A 20688-nucleotide genomic window follows, 5' to 3' on the forward strand; every position below is an offset into this window, starting at 1 on the left:
CACTCTGTCAAATAAATAAAATCTTTTTAAAAAATAAAATAAAATCTTACTAGACCAGAGCTGCATTTGCTGGCTTAATAGAATTTTTTCATCTCTAAATATGAGACATTTGCCTGATTGCAGGAAAAAACGCTGCAAAAAAACACTTACATGGTGTTTTCAGGTAGAGAATACGAAATGTATTGCCATGGCAAGGTAAAAAATAAATCTTTCACCTTCATACTTACATAAGTCATACTATTTATTTAAAAATATCTTTGGGGCACCTGGGTAGCTCAGTTGATTAAGCATCTGACTCTTGATCTCAGCTCAGGTCTTGATCTCAGGGTTCTTTACAAACATGTGTGATGATCTCTTTAAGGTAAATTCTTGCACATGGAATTGCATCTATTGTTTGCCAGTTGTCACTGAGGTTAACAAGTTCAAAGACAAGAATAACTAATATGTAAATAAATACGTGTTTTTGTATGTTTGTGCATAAGAATTTAATTTGAATTTTTCACAAAATCACTTGTTATCTTGGCAAACAAGATACATACTATAAAAACTACTTCATTATCAGTTCAGATTCTGCCATAGGTATGTTTTCATGTAGCCTGACAACTACCAGTACTGTATTATTAATCTTTCCTCAAATCATATTAAACTAAAATTATAAGAAACTATGGTTGGCTTTGTAGTGGTTAGTGCATCTAGAAGTGGACAGACTTCTTCTAGCAGTCTTAGAGGAGAATACCAGGGAGAGCCCTTTTACTGCTTATCGTTTAAGTAAGATTTGAAAAAGCTCCCCAGTGGAGCTTTCCAATGCCATACCATAGCATATCAGAATATGCGAACTACTTTTAAGAAAAAGTCCTAAAGGTTTGGTTTGTAGCCTTGTTTTCATTTGGTTCTTACTGCCCCCTCTTGTTATTGAAAAATACTCTATTGCAGAAGACATTGGTTACCTGGGGCAGAGGGAAATAAAATAAAACTTGATCGCTTGAGACTGTTAAAGATTATGTAGGGTTTTATGTTTTAAAGTATGTTAATCCTGCTATCCTTTTAGAATACTAAATTGATAATGTTCTACTCTTAAAACTCTTAGAGCAATATTTTTATAATGAAATATTTTCCTGTGTCTTTGGGTTAGCAAGCACATTATTGGAGAGGGTTACTGAAAAATCCTGTTTCAACATGAATCTCAATTTTGTGCATCCAGTGTAATTGTTTTAATCATAGACAAAAATACATTGAATAAACCAATTACAGTAGAACATAGCAGATTTTTATAGGAAAACACTTTTATCCTTACTGCTAATATAAGAAATAAGATTTTAAGCAAATATATAATACTCTTTATATGTGTTAAGGAAACAAGGTATTTTCAGATGATGTCACTGATAAGGTTTTATGAGAAAAGTACGTTCATAAATTTCTGAGAATATTGTAAATTGCTACACTTTGGGTGGCAAAGTGACTTAGATAGTTAGTGATATGGCCTTCCATACTTTTTGACTTATAACTCCAGTCCTAAAAATTTGTCCCTTAAAAGACAATCGTTTATATACATGAAGTATATAAAAGTGAAAAGAATTATAGTGTGAAGTTAATAGAATTATAGGTAATATTTCGGATTTTTCCCCTTAATTTCAGTGTTACTTGCGTTTAAATAAAAGAGGAGAAAATACTCACCAGTTCTAATCTTGGAAGATGGATTTAGGACCAGAAGGCTGAGAGTATTTAAACCCATGTAATTTAAATCTATGAATCTCTGTAATCTAACAAGTATAGGTAGTGAACCTATTGAACATTTTAGTTTAAAAATAAATCTCAGAAATTCGATAAAAAATGATGTTTTGTTTCTTCTTTTAGAGTGATCACATTATATCTTTTATAACAACAGGTGATCAAGAATAGCAAAACAGAAATCCCAGAGCTGGAGTTATTTCCTCGACATCTTCTCTTCCTAAGACAGCAGCCTGCCACTCGGACACAGCAGTCTAACATCTGGGTGAATATGGGTATGATGAGCCTGAGAATGTTTCCTCAGCATTTACCGAGAGGTAACTTAAGAATGCAGCAAGAATACCATGCATTTCTTTAAAAACAAAAACAACCAAGTTGCTCAAAGTCTGGTGCCACTGTACTAACACATATTCCCATCTACTTTCATACAGAATCAGTAAATCTGTGGGGCTTAGATCTATGGTCATGCGCAAGACTAGATGGGGTAGTGGCAAAGTCTCAGCATCAAACTGAGAATTATTTCCTTTTCTGGTTTGTAAACAGACAAAGAAAATAAATAGAATACATTTCATATAGTTTTTTTCTTTGAAAAAAAGCCATTGTAAATTATTTGTTTGCCTGAAGTTAGAATCTGCCAGGTAATGCTTGACTGGTCTTTTCGGCTCCACTGAAATTTCTGAAAAGTAGTTTCTTTCACACTATCATATTTTTGTTTATTTGTTGGTGTTTTTTGGGACTCTTTTGGCAAAACATGATACTTTTCTCATGCTTGGTCCTAGGAGCCTTTTAAGAGGCAGATAATATAAAGTGAAAAATATATTTTTGAAAATTAAAATGGCACATTTGCTTTGAAAAACTTCAAGCCTATCAAAATGACATATAAGTTCCCATTTTGATTTCTCTGTGAGGTTAGATTTTATTAATGGGCAAGACTTGCTCTGTGCTTTTGCTGTGCAAATATTTGACATTGTTCTTCAGCAGAAATAATGAGTTATCCATTTACACAAAGTCTGAGACTTTGTGTAACAATGCCAGAATGTTATTAATATAACTTAGGATGCAAGAACTACCTATGAACCCAAACCAACCCTATAAGTGCCATTCGTCCTTTGAAATCAAATAGATTTTTATGTCTTCCTTAAAGGTTATATTCATATAATATATGGAGATTCTTACACATATTGTTTGGTAAGAATTATAGCAAAGCATTGGCTTCTGCCTCACCAAACTTTGTCTTTGGGGAAAATGTCAAAATCGAGGAGCAGTGAAATAGAATCACTATGAAACATTCTTGATTTAATTTTCCATTTAATAAAAGTATTCGCCTTGCTTCCGTGGCACCCATAGCATATATCTTTCTCAATTCTCTTTGAAAGATAACATGAGAGGCAAGATGTGTTGTTGCGCTTTTAGTAAGTATTCTTTGTAACTCTTGTGCTGATCCTAGATTTTTGCTGCTTCTGTAAATTCCACTAGATTTGTTGATGCTTATTCAGAAACACAAAATTATGTGTAATAAGTGGCTGCCTGCTTAATGAGCTATGCTATAAAAACTGTCTAGAGTTCAAATAAATTTCTTATGTGGCTTAAGATAATAGAAATTGACTTGGACACTACACTTGCAAATGCTTCTGAATCCTAGAACTGGGTAGTTATGCTCCAAATTTATTCTTAATTTGAAATTTTATTCCTTACTAATTAGTTCTGAAATCAATCATTAATCGTTTTGAAGTTTATGAAAATATGCTTTCTTGCTGTAATCTTATAACTAATCCTCTGATGTATAATTGGAAAAATTTGCTCTTTTATTTTCTCTTAGGAATTATCTTTGCTTGCTGATAATAAAAGATTTGCTAGGCTATGTGTTTAAAAATTGAACATGGTTGGGTTTTGTTCTGCCATAACATATTTTTCATCTTTCTCATTACTCAGTGTATTAGGACTGTTTACTGACTCTTCTATTACTTTTGAAGTGATGCGTGTACAAACTGTGACACAGTTCACAATGACTTAAACGTAGCCTTGTTGATAGATAAGGCTACAGGGTCTTTGTTTCTTATACGGTTTTTCAGCCTATTTTAGGTGAGTGAATTCTTTTTGGAAGCTCTTAAAAAAGCGGATGATACCAATACTTTTCTCTGCTTTGTTTAGTAGGTGAAGACTCAAAGGCATTTAATAAGAGGAAAAAAAACTAAGTCTCCATTGGATGGGTGGAAAATTACCTGGCATGTATAATTGTACCCTGGATGGATTATACTGATATGCTAAGTTTATTTTTGTTTTGGGTTGCTCAGTAAACTATAATCTCCTATAGCTAGAGAGGACTGTTGTAAGCTACAGCTCTAGCCTGGGTTTTTGGCTGAATAGTTAACCAGGGTTTAGTTGATTGTTTTAGCAACCTATTTTTGACTTCCATAATCTCTTATCACTTTATCCCCCTTCTCTTTTGAAGCATGTAGTTAAACTTGATATATTCTTTCTTTGCTTCTCTCTCTTTCCCCTTATTGCCATTCTTTTTGTTTCTTGAGCCTTCTTGGAATTCAAGATCATGTCTGCTGTCATCTTACTTTGCAGGCAGGCCATATGGTTTTCCCGCCTCCTACTTTTTCAGCAGGGTAATTTTTTTTTGTCATGGGAAGGTTCTTAGTTTCATCTTAAACTCTGTTTGGCCATTGTAGAGTCTATGCCTATTTAGAATTTTAAGTAAAAGTTTTTTGTGTAATTGTACTACTGTGCCAGGTGATTGGGGCACTTAATTACTGAGAGTGATGGGATCAGTAATTCAAAGACAGTTTATTTTAAGAAAGTGGGTCAGGTTGTTAAATAACAAAAATTCAACCAAATAAATTTTAAAGATCTAATTGGCTTTATTAATAGATTTATGAACCTGGCAGCATCCCTTCTAGCAAGTAGAGGGGTGCTCCCAAGAGCTACAGGGGGAAAAAAAAAGGTTTTTAAAGGTAGAGAGGGAGTGGAAAAAAGGAAACTATTCACAAAGTTTCCATTGTTTTAGGCAAGGTCTCAGACCCTCTTAAAGAGAATGTAGGGGTCTTTAAATAAATTTCCTCGTACTGACCGGGAAATTCCCATGTTGACTGGTTAAATAAAGGTTTCATTTCTAGGGGTTTAAAACTGCGGTTAGGTCAGGTATTAAGTCTTGGTTTACTGACTTAGGGCTTTAACCTAAGCGATCCCATTTTGGGCCAGTGGTTTTCTTTTTAACAAATCCAGTTCTCTGTAGAATTCAAATCCAATGCCATATGGTCTTCCCCATTCTTACATTGAATATTGATTTTGCTATTGAGTGTGACCCTGCTGAGGGCAGCCAAGATACCAGTGTCAGTCGTTGATACTTGCCACTCTTTCTTGGGATCCACACACTGCCTGTTACTTGGGCCTCTGGTTTCATTGCTCTTCCTTTCAAAGTTAAGGCTTTGAACTTACTTTAACACAGTTGGTCTCCTCTCTTCATTTTAAAGCTTCTTAATTTATAAAATTATTAAACCTATAACTCTCATTTCTCATCATTATTTCCTAAAGCAGTCATTGCTGAGTGGGGTGCTTTTTTTTACATCTACCTTTTTCCTTATTATGATTACTGTGACCATAGGAAATGTACCTTCTCCGAATGCGCCACTAAAGCGGGTCCTAGCCTATACAGGCTGTTTTAGTCGAATGCAGACCATCAAGGAAATTCATGAATATCTGTCTCAAAGGTTACGCATCAAAGAGGAAGATATGCGCCTCTGGCTCTACAACAGTGAGGTAAGTCATTAACTGTTGTAAGGTGACTTGTACACATGTTGAAAAAATCCAAACATTACAAAAGTATACAGTGAAAATTCTTCATTCTCATCTTCTGACCCCTATCTTCCATCCTTCTCAGAGGTAGTGCTATTAATTGTGTATCTGTTCTTCCTAACATATGCAGTATGCTTTCAGATTATACTCTGAAATTGGATCATAAGTCGTTTTAACCAGTTCTCTATTCCGTTGTTCCCTCTTCATATTGTCCAGTGATCACCATTGAGAGGCAGTATAGTATAATAGTTAAGAGCACAGTTCCTGGAGCCACACTGCCAGGGATTAAATCCTGGCCCTGCCACTTGTTTAGTTGTATAACCCAGCGCAAGTCACTTAACTGTCTCAATTTTCTCATGAGTAAGCGGCCGACATAATAGTATCTACCTTAGAATTAAATAACTGAATTTTGTGAGCACAAACAAAAACATGTAATTCTACTGTAGGACTTTGATTTTATATTTTTGGTTCCTGGTAAGTTTTATCTTGATCATAAGCATGTTTACTGAATTTCATACTAGGTACTAAAGAAAATTCCTTTTGTGTAAGTGCTTCAGAAAATCTAAATCTCAATGAATTTTGGTTTGGTGTGTGATGAGTCCTCTGATCTCCCCAAAATTCTGTTATAATTTTGTTTTAGAGTCATAAAGTATTTGTTTATGAAGTAGACATTGTTTTTCTTTCATTTTGCCACCTAAATAATAAATATTTCTGAACAACTGTAATATGCCAGATATCTGTCAGATGAGTTATGGAACTACAAGGACATGTTTAATTGTTTTAATTATCATTTTTACTTCCTTTTCTGTTTCAAGTTTAGTAATCAAATTAACAAAAACATTCCTCCTCCATACACAGAATTACCTTACTCTTCTGGATGATGAGGACCATAGATTGGAATATTTGAAAATCCAAGATGAGCAGCATCTGGTAATTGAAGGTACAAGATGGAAGCTGCATCTGTATTAGATTTTAGGGAAAGAATTTAAAGATTTAGTTAATAATCTGTTTTATAATTTTTCTGGCTATTATTTGATCATTATATTCTTTATAGTAAAGAAAAACCATCAAGCTCTTATGTAGTCCTACATACTCTCTAGATTGCTTTAAAAGAAAAACAAGTCTGCATTCATTGGTTGGCAAGGAATGGAAACATTGGGTAGAAACAAGTGAATTTGGTTATAAGTTTACAAAATTTCAACCTGCCTTTTTGAGTTTGAGTAAGAAAACTAACTTTCTGGCATAGTCAGTGGCAGAGGCTTTCATTAGTCATCAACACTGGTCACTCACCAACAGAGTTTACTTGTATATTCACACATAGATTTACACACAGGCATGGGCATGTCACCGAAAACTTAAAATGTATCTTGTCCTTTAAAGATTTTTGGAAACATTGCAGGCTGCCTTTGTATTAAAATAGATTATTCTGACAGTTGTCACAATTTAAGAAGGAATTGTGATAATTCTAATGCATTAAGTTTAAGAGCTTTAATTACTTCTATAGATGTTTGAGTATAATTTTAATTCAGGTAGGTAATTGAGGGAATAACTTACTAACGAATTCTAATCAAGTGACTATAAAGTCCCCATATAAAGAGTTGGAATGGTTTCAGAATCAATTACTAAAATTAACTCAGTTTTTTTCTGTTTCTGATTTAGAAATAAGAACTCTTTTTTTTTTTTTTAAACAGAAGCACTTGTGAGTGGGTGTGATTTGAATGGATTATAAATTAACACATTCCTCTCTCTGTCTTTCCAGTTCGCAATAAAGATATGAGTTGGCCTGAGGAAATGTCCTTTATAGCAAACAGTAGTAAAATAGATAGACACAAGGGTAAGTTTCTGGTTAATAATCTTTAAAGAGATTATTTTAAAATTATTCTTTTTTTCTTTTCTCAACTATTGAAATCTTAACTTTTGGCTTTCTAGTTCAAAAGTGATTACTTTTCTTTTTCCTGGAGCATCAAATTTTTTTCTGACCTTGAAATTAAATCATTTATATATTTTTAAAGACATAATGCTAGGGGAGAATTGTTTGAATTCTAAAAAACTTTTGTAGCAGTTAAAGAGAATCATTGCTAGTTTTAGATCACAAATGAGCATGGATTATCATGATTGCCAGTGACACTGCCTGAAATACCTTCTCTACTTTAGCATTCCAAGACCACATAAAGAAGTATTAGTTCCATTTAGCTGATTAAAAAAATTATAGAAATCATTGCATCGAATACAAGTAACCGTTTGGTCTGCCTGCTACATCTTTTTTTTCTTTTTAAAGATTTTTTTTTTTAATGTATTTATTCGACAGAGATAGAGACAGCCAGCAAGAGAGGGAACACAAGCAGGGGGAGTGGGAGAGGAAGAAGCAGGCTCCTAGCGAAGGAGCCTGATGTGGGGCTCGATTCCATAACGCCGCGATCACACCCCGAGCGGAAGGCAGATGCTTAACCGCTGTGCCACCCGGGCGCCCCCTGCCTGCTACATCTTACTATGGTTAGGCTTCATTCTCATATTGTTTGTTACAGTTCCTACAGAAAAAGGAGCCACTGGTCTGAGTAACCTGGGAAACACTTGCTTCATGAACTCAAGCATCCAGTGTGTTAGTAACACACAGCCACTGACACAATATTTTATCTCAGGGAGACATCTTTATGAACTTAACAGGTAATATTTCTTGGTTCATTGCCCTCTCTTTATGACTTTGATATGAACCCACTATCACTCTCCTCTTTCTTCACCCTGGGGGAAAAAATCTTATCTTATTTGCCCTATTTAGTATGAAATAAGGGGCAAGGGATACTTCTCTTGTTTTAAAAAAGATATTTTGATGTGAGAAAATAGATACTAGACATTTCTGTGCCCACGTGATTGTGATTTATGAGAACCTTTGGCAACAAATTTTCCTCTCAAACTTCTAGGACGAATCCCATTGGTATGAAGGGGCATATGGCTAAATGCTATGGGGATTTAGTACAGGAACTTTGGAGCGGAACTCAGAAGAATGTTGCCCCATTAAAGCTTCGGGTAAGCAGATTAAAATAATACGAAAGTCCTAAGCAGTTGTTTAAGTAACTGATTTTTTCTGCATGCTTTTTATGTTTAGCTTTTTAGTTTTAACTAATGTGTTTTAGATCTTTCATGAGGCATAAACTAAGTGTCAAATACTTTTACTTGTTCAGATGTATGCAAGATACTGCTGTAGATGTAGTGTTAGGAAATGGTCAAAGTCATATTCTAAATGTGGGATGTCATTCAGTTTACTAATTTATCAAATATCTTCCTTGTGTATGTAGTAAATCTTCCTTTATTAGTCCTTTACTGTTAGCAGTATTCTAACTGCAAGGTGTACCTCTGAGCCTAGTAAATAATACTCAGTATATTTTTAACGTTACTAAGATAATTAGTTCTATCTATAGAATTTTTTTTTTAAGATTTTATTTATTTATTTGACACAGAGAGAGAGCGAGCCAGAGAGCACAGGCAGGGGGAACAGCAGAAGGGGAAGGAGAAGCAGGCTCCCTGCTGAGTGGGGAGCCCAATGTGGGGCTCAGTCCCAGGACTCTGAGATCATGACCTGAGCCAAAGGCAGACACTTAACCGACTGAGCCACCCAGGCACCTATATCTATAGAATTTTAAAAAGCAGCAGAGGGGTGCCTGGGTGGCTCAGTCAGTTAAGCATCCAACTCCTGATCTCAGCTCAGGTCTTAATCTCAGGGTGGTGGAGTTTAAGCCTCACATTGGGCTCCATGCTGGGCATGGAGCCTAATTAAAAAATTAATTAATTAATTAAATTAAAAATAAAAGGCAGAAAGAATGTAATTACTGAAATTCATGGATACAAATTTTATATGTAGTGAAGTTAGGATTATTATTTTTAGGATTATTTTTTATCTTTATTTTAAAATAATATAAAACTTTTTAGATTAAAATTAATACTCGTAATAGCTAAAAATTTGACTACCTAACCACTTCCAGGCACTATTCTAATTACTTTATGTGTATGAACTCATTTAATCTTCTAAATAGTCCTAGACTGTAAAGCAATATTATTATTGTCCTCATTTTATGGCTTAGGAAAGTAAGGCTCAAGGCAGTTAAATAGCTTGCCCAAGATTATAAACTAGTTAGTAAGTCCTCATAGTTAAGCACAAGGCTATTCTGCCTCTAATAATAAAAGTTAGGATACAAGACTAGAGAAGTTAACTGTAAAAGAAAACTGTAACAGGAACTTTTTCAATGAGAGTAAATACTTTAATATTTCTGTCCTACCTGTCTTAAGTAATATCTGTGTACCTAAAAAAACTGTTTGCTTATATGTTACTGAATTGGGATACAGTATTGGCCAAAATACCTTTTTTTCCTTGTCATTTGAGGTTAAGGCTAGAAAGAGTTTGTGATTATTCAGAATATATTTGCTGAAATCGAGGCAACATACCTTCTCATAATGCCTCTGAATGAATAATGGGGCATGTTCATTCCAAATTTTATGGGGTAGCAAATAATGAGTTTGATTCCTGTTATATTTATAGTGGACCATAGCAAAATATGCTCCCAGGTTTAATGGGTTTCAGCAACAAGACTCCCAAGAACTTCTGGCTTTTCTCTTGGATGGTCTTCATGAAGATCTCAACCGAGTCCATGAGAAGCCATATGTGGAATTGAAGGACAGCGATGGCCGACCAGACTGGGAAGTAGCTGCAGAGGTTTGTTGGTTTTGAATTTCTGATGTAAGCAATAGATCAAATGTTCTGATCACAAATGTGTGTCGCACAACTTAAATACTAACTAAACTGTTCTGTGATCAGAATTTTACTGTGGAAGTGAAGGAGTTTATATTTCTCTGTTTAATTCCTGTTCAGTAATACCAAAAAAAGCCATCCTTAATGCAAATTTTAAAATATTGCCTTTTTATATTGTAAACTTTTGGAAAGGGATGTAGGAATAATAATTCAGTAGAACTTGGAGTCCCCATAATTGCTAAAGTAATGTGTACAGTGTGACCAATAGGCATGTTTTATCTGCCTTTTAATGGACAAAGAACTGTAATACTCATCATTGTCACCATGGTAAGAACAAAAAAATTGGATTTTCCATCTGTTTTTAATGTCATATAGGTTGAACAGAAAAAATCACGTTCCATTCAAGAACTGGTTTTCTGTACTATCTCAGTAGGCGTGGTACAGTTTAAGTTACATATTTACAGGCAGAAAGCTTCCATATTTTAGATGAGGATTAAGGATTATGTTCTTTTTTTTACTGGAGTGTTGTTGACATACAATGTTATATTAGTTTCAGAGGATTATATTCTTGACGTTTAAACCTAATAGATATAGCCAATTTATTTGAATTTGTGTAGAAATAATTATCTTTTGAATTTTGGAAAAAAAGTTCTCTAATCTTTTTCCTTGCTAGGCCTGGGACAACCATCTGAGAAGGAATAGATCAATTGTTGTAGATTTGTTCCATGGGCAGCTGAGGTCCCAAGTCAGATGCAAGACATGTGGGCATATAAGTGTCCGATTTGACCCTTTCAATTTTTTGTCTTTGCCACTACCAATGGACAGTTACATGCACTTAGAAATAACAGGTAGGTCAGAAAGTTCTGAAAAATTACTTAACTTCAGTATCTTTTACCCTTATTCAGGTAACCTGAATTTGTAAGTATAGTCATTTCTTTATAATGCATTCTTATAAAAATTGGCCAGCATTTTATAATCTAGCAATCTAATTTCAGGCATAATTTAAGGTTTGAAAGACCTAGAATATAGCTCCAAGTCTTGTGCTCATTGATTCCTCTGTTAATTGCAAACATGCCAAAACCTCTTTAAAATCTTGCAGAGCCATTCACACTTCTGTAGTAGATGAACATCAAAAAATAATGATTTCACTCAGTATCATCACCGAGTACCGTCTATTATAGTTTATATATAAAATAAAAACTAGACTAAGGGGCGCCTGGGTCCCCCAACTGGCTTAGTCAGTTAAGCGTCTGCCTTCAGCTCAGGTCATGATCCTGGGGTCCTGGAATCGAGCCCCACATTGGGCTCCCTGCTCAGCAGTAAGTTTGCTTCTCCTTCTCCCTCTGCTCCTCCCCTTGCTCGTGCTGTCTCTCTCTCAAATAAATAATAAAATCTTTAAAAAAAAATTGTAGACTGAAATGTTTGCTATTTCCAAGTCTCACATACACACACAACAGGAAAGCTTTCAATGAAACCTGCATTTTACTGATAAAAGATGCTTTTTCTTTACTAGTTATTAAGCTGGATGGTACTACCCCTGTACGATACGGACTACGACTGAATATGGATGAAAAGTACACAGGATTAAAAAAACAGCTGAGCGATCTCTGTGGGCTTAAATCAGAACAAATCCTTCTTGCGGAAGTACATGGTTCCAATATAAAGGTAATATTAACTATTCTTTCTGAGAAACCCTTGATTCCATCCTTCAAAGATCACAGTTTTCTTGGGGCACCTGGATGGCTCAGTCAGTTGAGCGGCTAACTCTTGATTTGGCTCAGGTCATGATCTCGGGGTTGTGGAATCAAGCCCTGCGTCTGCCTCCATGGTCAGCAGGCAGTCTGCCCCCTCTTTCTCTGCCCTTCCCCCTGCTGTCTCTCTCTCTCTCTCTCTCAGATAAATAAAATAAATCTTTTACATTAAAAAAAAAAAATCACAGTTTTCTCAATTAATGAATGAGGGAGATGTTAAAACACAACAAAGACTGAACAAAAAAATTTCTCACGTTTCCCATCCCAGAAACCTTAAAAAGGGTTGTTTACCAGAATAAAGAAGTAATAATAATAGTGGCATTTTTAAAGAAGGGAAATACGTAAGTCTAGTACTATCCAAATGGAGTAATCTAGCTATGTCCCTACAGTATAGAATTCCCCCAGTGACTGCTGCTCTACACTTTACAGCTCTTTTGTATTACCACACTCACTAGAATTCTTCCTAGTTTAAAATTTTATACGTATTTATATGTATAATTGTATATTTTATACATATTTAGAAATGTATGCTTTTACAGTTTCTTTATGAATATATAAACCTGGCCTTTCAATACACTAAGAAGTTTGAGAGCAAAGACAAAGATGTAAGTCACTTCCTCCAGCATATGAGCTGGAAAAATAAGCAATTTAATAAATATATTGCCTGAAACTAATATTACACCATATGTTAACTAACTAGAATTTAATTAAAATCTTGAAACAAAAAAGTAAATAAATTTAGGTGGTTGGGGGGAATGGAGTAACTGGGTGTTGGACATTAAGGAGGGCATGTGATGTAATGAGCACTGGATGAATAACGGAACTCTGCATCTGAAACTAATGATACACTATATGTTAACTAATTGAATTTAAATAAAATAAGTTTAAAAAAATTTTTTTAATAAAATAATAAATATTCTGCCTACCCTGAACTGAGCTCCAACCATTGGTATTATTAATATTTTATCTTTGGAGTTTCTAAACAAACTCACCTCATTGATGTTTTTCTCATATGTAAAGTAAAGGTAAGAACACTCTGAGGTTGGTGGGGCGCCTGGGTGGCTCAGTCGTTCAGTGTCTGCCTTCAGCTCAGGGCGTGATCCCGGAGTCCTGGGATCGAGCCCCACATCAGGCTTCTCTGCTGGGAGCCTGCTTCTTCCTCTCCCACTCCCCCTGCCTGTGTTCCCTCTCTCGTTGGCTGTCTCTCTCTCTGTCAAATAAATAGATAAAATCTTTAAAAAAAAAAAAAGAGGGCGCCTGGGTGGCACAGTGGTTAAGCGTCTGCCTTCGGCTCAGGGCGTGATCCCGGCGTTATGGGATCGAGCCCCACATCAGGCTCCTCCGCTATGAGCCTGCTTCTTCCTCTCCCACTCCCCTGCTTGTGTTCCCTCTCTCGCTGGCTGTCTCTATCTCTGTAGAATAAATAAATAAAATCTTTAAAAAAAAAAAAAAGAAAAAACACTTTGAGGTTGGGATATAGATGCTTAAAATGAAGGACAAAACTTAAGGAGCCTGTTATACACAACGTACTTTCCTATGGAAAAGGATAACAGTTTTGTCAGTAAGGTTAGTTTTCAGTCAGTTTATCAAGCTTTCATCTTTTAGTTGTTTGAAAAAAATTATTCAGTCACCTTATTTGTTTTATTGGTGAGAGCATCTAAGACATGAGCTTGTATGTATCAGAGAGATGATTTTCCATTTTATCTGAAATATTTCTCCCTTCTCATGTTACCTCTTTTTCTGTAGAATTTCCCTCAAGACAACCAAAAAGTACGACTCTCAGTAAGTGGATTTTTGTGTGCATTTGAAATCCCCATTCCTGGATCTCCAATTTCAGCTTCTAGTCCAATACAGACAGGTAAGATGAACTAGAGCTCTTTCTTATGATTTTAGCTTTAAATATTGGCCTAAGGGTTTATATTTGTTTGAACTAAGGATATTTGGGCAAGAGAATTTTGTAGGCTGATGGAAACCTGGGTGATCATTTGGCTCAAATGCCTCATTTTTTAGATGAGGAGCCTAAAATTCAGGCAATGTGACGGGTAGATGCTTAACTAAATGTGCCACTGGAGTTCAGATCTCTTAATTCTTTTTATCTGACACTAATATGGCAACAGGTGGTATAAGAGATATATGCTATCAGAAAACAAAACAATAAACACTACTAAAAAAATCTGTTTAGGGTTGGGGTGGGAAATAAAAACAAAAAAAGAATCTGTTTAATACTGCATGTGATTTGATATGGTTATCCATTGAATCTTTTTGACCATATAATATTGTTTGTCTGTCCTATAATCTTTTCCATCCAATGGAATATCCACTAGTCACATGGAGTGTTGAGACTGAAGGAAATGCATTTTTAATTTAATTTAAATTTAAGAAGTATCTTTCATCATCATTTGTAACAAATGTATCACTTTGGTTTGGGGGGTTGTTGCTAATGGGGAAAGCTTTGCATTTGTGGAGACAAAGGGTAAATGGGATATCTGTGTACCTTTCCTCTTTAGTTGCTGTGTACCTAAAATGGCTCTAAAAAATAAAGTATTTTTTAAAAAGTTAAAAAAAGATAACATCTAGCTAAAGACTCCTGTATTTGAACATTTTTAAGAGAATGGAAAAATGAATTTGTAGAAAGGAAAAAGAAAACAAAAGAAACTGTTTGTGTGCAACAATATGGTGCTGATAAAGGTTCTTGCAAAAATTTTACTTTTACTTTTCAGAAAACTTTCCAGCAGTTACTCTAGCTTTGTCATTTAGTCTTAAATGTGAGTTATAGAAGTAAAATCTGCAATTAAAATCTTCCAGTCAGTCTAGAATTATTGTTTGAACTATGATATCTCCTCCTTTGCTAAAAGAGACTACTACAGTGGTCTGGGTCCCCACATTATTTGAGAAAAGAGCAAAGATGAAGGCACCACAAGTTTATGATGCTGTACTTATCTTTGAATTTGTAGATTTCTCCTCTTCCCCATCTACAAACGGAATGTTCACTCTAACCACCAATGGGGACTTGCCCCGACCAATACTCATACCGAATGGAATGCCAAACACTGTTGTGCCATGTGGAACTGAGAAGAACTTCACAAATGGAATGGTGAATGGTCATATGCCATCTCTTCCTGACAATTCCTTTACAGGCTACATCATTGCAGTCCACCGAAAAATGGTTAGTTTAATGTTAGGCAAGTTACTGCTGGTCTTGCCAGTGTCATTTGTGAAACATAGCCACTTCTGTCTTTGAAGCATCTTCATTGTGTTCACTTTCAGTGTGTTATGTGTGCTATTTTAAGTGAGCAGAGGCAGGATTTAGTATCACACATACTGGCCTATGTATGAAATGACATTCCTCACTCGTATTAAACAGCATCAGGATTAGCTAGTACATCTGAATACTGCTTTCTTTTAAAAGTTTGTCTCCCATGTTCATGTAGCATGTACACCTTCTCTGCCTTGTCAGTGTGGATACTTTTGGAATTGGTTGGTTGGTTGGAGAAAAACAAGAATGTTCTTGGGTAAAACGTTGTTTCCTAGGACTGCTATAACAAATTAGCACAAATTTGGTGGATTAAAACAACAGAAATTTATTCTTTCATACATAGTTCTAAAGGCTAGAAGTCTAAAATCAAGACATCTGAAATCAACAGGGCCGTGCTCCCTCCAGAGGCTTTAGGGGAGAATCCTTCCTTGCTTCTTCCAGCTTCCATAGGCATTTCTTAGCTCATAACTCCAATCTCTGCCTCCTTTGCATGGTCTTCTCCTCCTCCCTTTGCTTTTCACTAATAAGATTTACTGATAAGAACACTTGTCATTGGACAGAGGGGCCATCCAGATAATCCAGGATAGGATATGTCAACCTCAAGATCCTCAGCTTAATCACATCTGCAAAACTATTTTGCCAAATAAGGTCATATTCACAAGTTCTGGGTGTTAGAATGTGAACCTGTATTTTGGGGAGCCACCATTCAGTCCACTACAGATACCGTTTGTCATAGTATGAAAAAATTAATTACTTAGAAATAAACTACAACAGATACATAAGGCATCTATATGGAAAACAATAAAATATTATTGACAAAAATTAAAGAAGACTCAAATATTTGAAGGACTAGACCATGTTCATGGACTAGAAGACCCACTATTTCAAAGATAACAGTTCACAAACTGATCTACAGATTCAATGCACAATCCCAATAAAAATGCTAACTCTGTGTATGGATGATTGTGTGTGTATAACTTCATAAGCTGATTCTAAAATGGAAGTACAGGGGTGTCTGGCTGGCTCAGTCGGTAGAGCATGCAACTCTTGATCTCGGGGTCTTGAGTTCAAGCTGCATGTTCGGCATAGAGCTTACTTAAAAAGTAAAAAAAAAAAAAAAAAAAAGAAGTACAAAGCACCAAAATAATCAAGGCATTCTTGAAGAAGAACAAAGCATGAGGAATTGAGCTACCAGGTACTACAATTTTGTAACACTATAGTACTTAAGACATTGTGATATTGGCATGAGAAAAGACAAGTAGAGCAGTGGATTAGAATAGAGAGCCCAGAAACAGGTTCACAAATGTATGAACACTTGATTTATAACAAAGATGGCATTGCAGATCAGTGAGAGAGAGACCATTTTCTTAGTAAATGATGCTGAGATAATTGGATAGCCATTTGAAACTTGGCACCTATCTCTTTCATCACACAATGTTCAGTTCCAGGTGGACTATAGAACTAAATGTGAAGGCAAAACAATAAAACAACACCTAGAAAATAATAAAGGTGCATACATTCATGACCTTGACATAGGGGAAGACTGCTTAAATAGGGCACAAAAAGCACTTAACCATAAAGGAAAAGATTAGTAAATGGATATCATTAAAATTAAGAACTTTAGTTCCATCAAAAGACACCATTAAGAGAGTAAAAAGACAAGCCTTGGAGTAGAAGATGTTTGCAACGCCTCTAACCGCCAAAGGGCTCAGAAAATACAAAGAACTTGTATAAATCATTAAGAAAAAAAAACAGTTCCATAAAAAAATGGTTCATTCTTAAACAGGCGCTTCACAGAAAGGATATCCAAATAGCCAGTAACCAGATGAAAAAGTGATCAGCCACACTACTAACCAAGGAAATGGCAAATTAAAGTCACGTTGCCATATCACTGCACACCCACCGGAAGAGCTAAGATTAAACAGATTGACAGTGTTGGTAAGGATATTTGAGCAACAGGGACTCTCATACACTGTTAAACAGAGTATGAATTGAGGGGTGCCTGGGTGGCTCAGTCGTTAAGCCTCTGCCTTCGGCTCAGGGCGTGATCCCGGCGTTCCGGGATCGAGTCCCACATCGGGCTCCTCCGCTGGGAGCCTGCTTCTTCCTCTCCCACTCCCCCTGCTTGTGTTCCCTCTCTCGCTGGCTGTCTGTCACATAAATAAATGAAATCTTAAAAAAAAAAAAAAAATATGAATTGATATAGCTCTTTTAGAAAATAGTTTTCTAGTTAAAGATAAACAGTTCTCCTTTTTAAACATCAAAAAACACATATGTGTACCAGGAGATGTGTACAAGAATATTTGTTCAGATAACACCATTATCTGTAATAGCCCAAAGCTGAAGACAAAAAATGAAGACATTAAACGTCAGTTAGTTGGGCACCTGGGTATCTCGGTTAAGCGTCAGACTCTTGATTTAAGCTCAAGTCATGAGATTGAGCCCCACATCGGGCTCCATGCTCAGCGGAGAGTCTGCTTGAGATTCTCTCCCTCTCCCTCTGCCCCTCACCCCACTTGTTCTTGCTGTCTCTCTCTCTCTCTAAAATAAATAAATTGTTAAAAAAAAATAAATGTCCGTTAGTAGTAGAAGGGATAACAAGTTGAAACATATTCATATAACAGAATATTATACAGCAATGAAAATGAATGGACTTAGAGTTATATTCAGCATAAATGAATCTCATAAACATAATGTTGTGGGAAAGAAGCCAGACACAAAAAATATATAAATTATATGATTTTTTTTAATTAAAAACAGGGAAAATGAAACTGACTTTATGCATAGGCTATGAAACTAAAAAAGCAAGGAAGTGACCATAAAATTCAGAAAAACTTAACTTTTCCCCCCAATATTTATTTATTTATTTAAAGTGCACAAGCAGGGCAGGGGAGATAGAGAATCCCAAGCAGGCTCCACACCCATCGCAGAGCCCAACATGGGCTCCATCTCACAACCCAGAGATCATGACCTGAGCCAAAATCAAGAGTCAGACACTTAACTGACTGAGCCACCCAAGTGCCCCAAAACTGTTAATTTTAATGCTACCTTGACCTGAGTGGTAATTATACAGCTATATGCTTTCTGATAATTCTTTAAAATGTACTTTTCTCCCCCTTTGTGTTAATAACTCTTGACTAAAGTGAGTTTCTGACCATATGGATAACATTCTGTGGACGTGTTCTAGACAGGATTGTATGAGTACACAGAGAATTAAGGGATCCATTTGTGACTTGGAATTGTCTTTAAGCATAGCTCCAGCTGGTCCCATCAGCTAAAATAATTGATCCATGCATTTCCCTGTCTTTTTTTACCAAGTGTTAATCAGATCGTAAATTAAGAACTCTGATGTACCTTTTTTTAGTCTTTCTTGGAAAACAACTCTCTTCAATTATCAGGTATATGTTATATAATTACTTGGTAAGTGCTAAAGCATTATGTACAGGTTTTCATAATTATTGGACCATAAAGCCACATTGTCAGGTCTTTTACTTTTTTTTTTTTTTTTAAGATTTTAATTATTTATTTGACAGAGAGGCAGCAAGAGAGGGAACACAAGCAGGGGGAGTGGGAGAGGGAGAAGCAGGCTTCCTGCTGAGCAGGGAGTCCGATGCGAGGCTCGATCCCAGAACGCTGGGATCATGACCTGAGCCGAAGGCAGACGCTTAACGACTGAGACACCCAGGCACCCCTTTTAACTAGTTCTCTGTTTCCATTTTCCTTCATGATCTAGACAGCTGCTTTGAGAATGCCTAAAACTGATTTTACCATCTGTCTGTCTCAAGTCAGGTGCCTTTTCCCATAATTCCTGTGAAAGGCAGCACTGTTCTTCCGTGCTAAAGCTAAGGGCTGGGAGCGTTCTTAGAATTTTTCCCCCTTTTTTCCTAAAACCCTATATTCCGTATATATGCCCTTTAATTTCTTCTTTCAAAGTACTTGAAGTACTTGAATTTACCATTTCTTCATTTTCTCTGCCACCTTCTTTCAGACCTTCTTGGTATCATGGTTGAATTTCTTTGAAAGTAGGTTTGTTTGTTTTTTTCTATTTCCCTTCTACAAGGTAGAATAAGAATAAGGCAAGGCAACATAGGCAATACTCAGAAAATAAAGGGAGAAATAGAAAAAAATGGCATTGACATGGCAACTAAAGGGCAAGTAAACTTAAAAAAAAGGAAGTGGTTTACATGGGGCTAGAGAGGTCAAAGAGTGAAAACTACAGTTTTACAGTGTAACCTAGTAAAGAAACGGAGCAAGTTCTTTGCACAGTCAGATCAAATGAGTTTTTTCAGCTGAGAGGAAAAGTTGTTAGGAGAGAGCAAAAGGAGAATTTCTGGTGTAGGAAAGTGGGAGCGTTATCCCTGTGGAACTGAGCAGAATCTCCCTACAGTACTGGGAGAAGTTACCTTCAAGAGGATGAAAATTTTGTGTGGGTTTAGAAAAGAGATACACTGAGAAGAGTAGAGGAAAGAGATCATTGCTTAGATGATCTCATTAATTTAGTAAAATAAGTCATCTGCTGAGAGTTGGAGTGGAAGAACAGTAGAAATTTAAGTAGAGAAGAACTAATCTACGTTTTTAGATTTTTTTAAAAAGTTGTTCTGAATTCTACCCACATTTCTATGAGTCTTGTAAGAACATCAACACATGAAATGGGGTCTTAGAATCATGTATTTAACTAAGCTTAAATAAATAATGGCAAGGGGTGCCTGGCTCGCTCAGTTGGTGGAGCATGCGACTCTTGATCTCGGGGTTGTAAGTTCGAGCCCCACGTTGGGTGTAGAGATTACTTGAAATCTTTTAGGGCGCCTGGGTGGCTCAGTGGGTTAAGCATCTGCCTTCAGCTCAGGTCATGATCCCAGGGTCCTGGGATTGAGTCCCGCATTGGGTTCCTTGCTCAGTGGGGAGACTGCTTCTCCCTCTGCCTGCTGTTCCCCTTGTTGTGCACACACTCTCGCTCTCTCTCTGACAAATAAACAAGTAAATATTAAAAAAATAAATAAAAATCTTTAAAAATTTTTTAATTGAAAAAATGAATAATGGCAAGATAAAATGCTTGAGAATCTGAAGTAAAAGTCTTTTCACTTAGAAACTAGATAATCCTTAGTGAGTTTATAAGTTGTTGATTTAGCTTCTCTAACTACTACACAGAGACCAGACTTAAAGAGTTAAATGTCCCAAGTGCTTGGCAGCTTTTTTGAGTAATCCTGAACTCCATCCAACGTTTCTATTACATTAAACTTTTGTTTTATTACGCAGCCATTTCCAAGCTACTGTGCAGTATCTCTTTATTAAGGAATATCATAAAAATCTCCTTAACATACTAAGCCAAATATTTTTAAAGTGCACCTTACTTTTATTCTATCATGTAATTAAAAAACAAAAAAAGACTATAAGGTCACTCAGCTACTTTT

General features: G+C 35.9%; 1 protein-coding gene across 2 annotated transcripts in view; it reads left to right on the forward strand.

Annotated features, from left to right (window-relative positions):
* USP32 (ubiquitin specific peptidase 32) overlaps positions 1–20688 on the forward strand; it is a 198892-nt gene that overhangs the window by 160415 nt on the left and 17789 nt on the right. The window contains exons 16-26 of one of the 2 annotated variants that reach the window (XM_045773463.2): positions 1886–2045; positions 5339–5493; positions 6388–6469; positions 7289–7363; positions 8055–8193; positions 8448–8553; positions 10061–10234; positions 10944–11118; positions 11784–11935; positions 13768–13879; positions 14976–15187. In XM_045773463.2, the coding sequence (XP_045629419.2) occupies positions 1886–2045; positions 5339–5493; positions 6388–6469; positions 7289–7363; positions 8055–8193; positions 8448–8553; positions 10061–10234; positions 10944–11118; positions 11784–11935; positions 13768–13879; positions 14976–15187 (1542 nt within the window). The remainder of the gene's footprint in view (positions 1–1885; positions 2046–5338; positions 5494–6387; positions 6470–7288; positions 7364–8054; positions 8194–8447; positions 8554–10060; positions 10235–10943; positions 11119–11783; positions 11936–13767; positions 13880–14975; positions 15188–20688) is intronic. The other variant, XM_045773464.2, reaches the window with a different exon arrangement.

Source organism: Ursus americanus, chromosome 23 (genome assembly GCF_024610735.1).
Source record: "Ursus americanus isolate L20-20 chromosome 23, mUrsAme1.1.p, whole genome shotgun sequence".
In the NCBI taxonomy this organism is placed as follows: Eukaryota; Metazoa; Chordata; class Mammalia; order Carnivora; family Ursidae; genus Ursus; species Ursus americanus.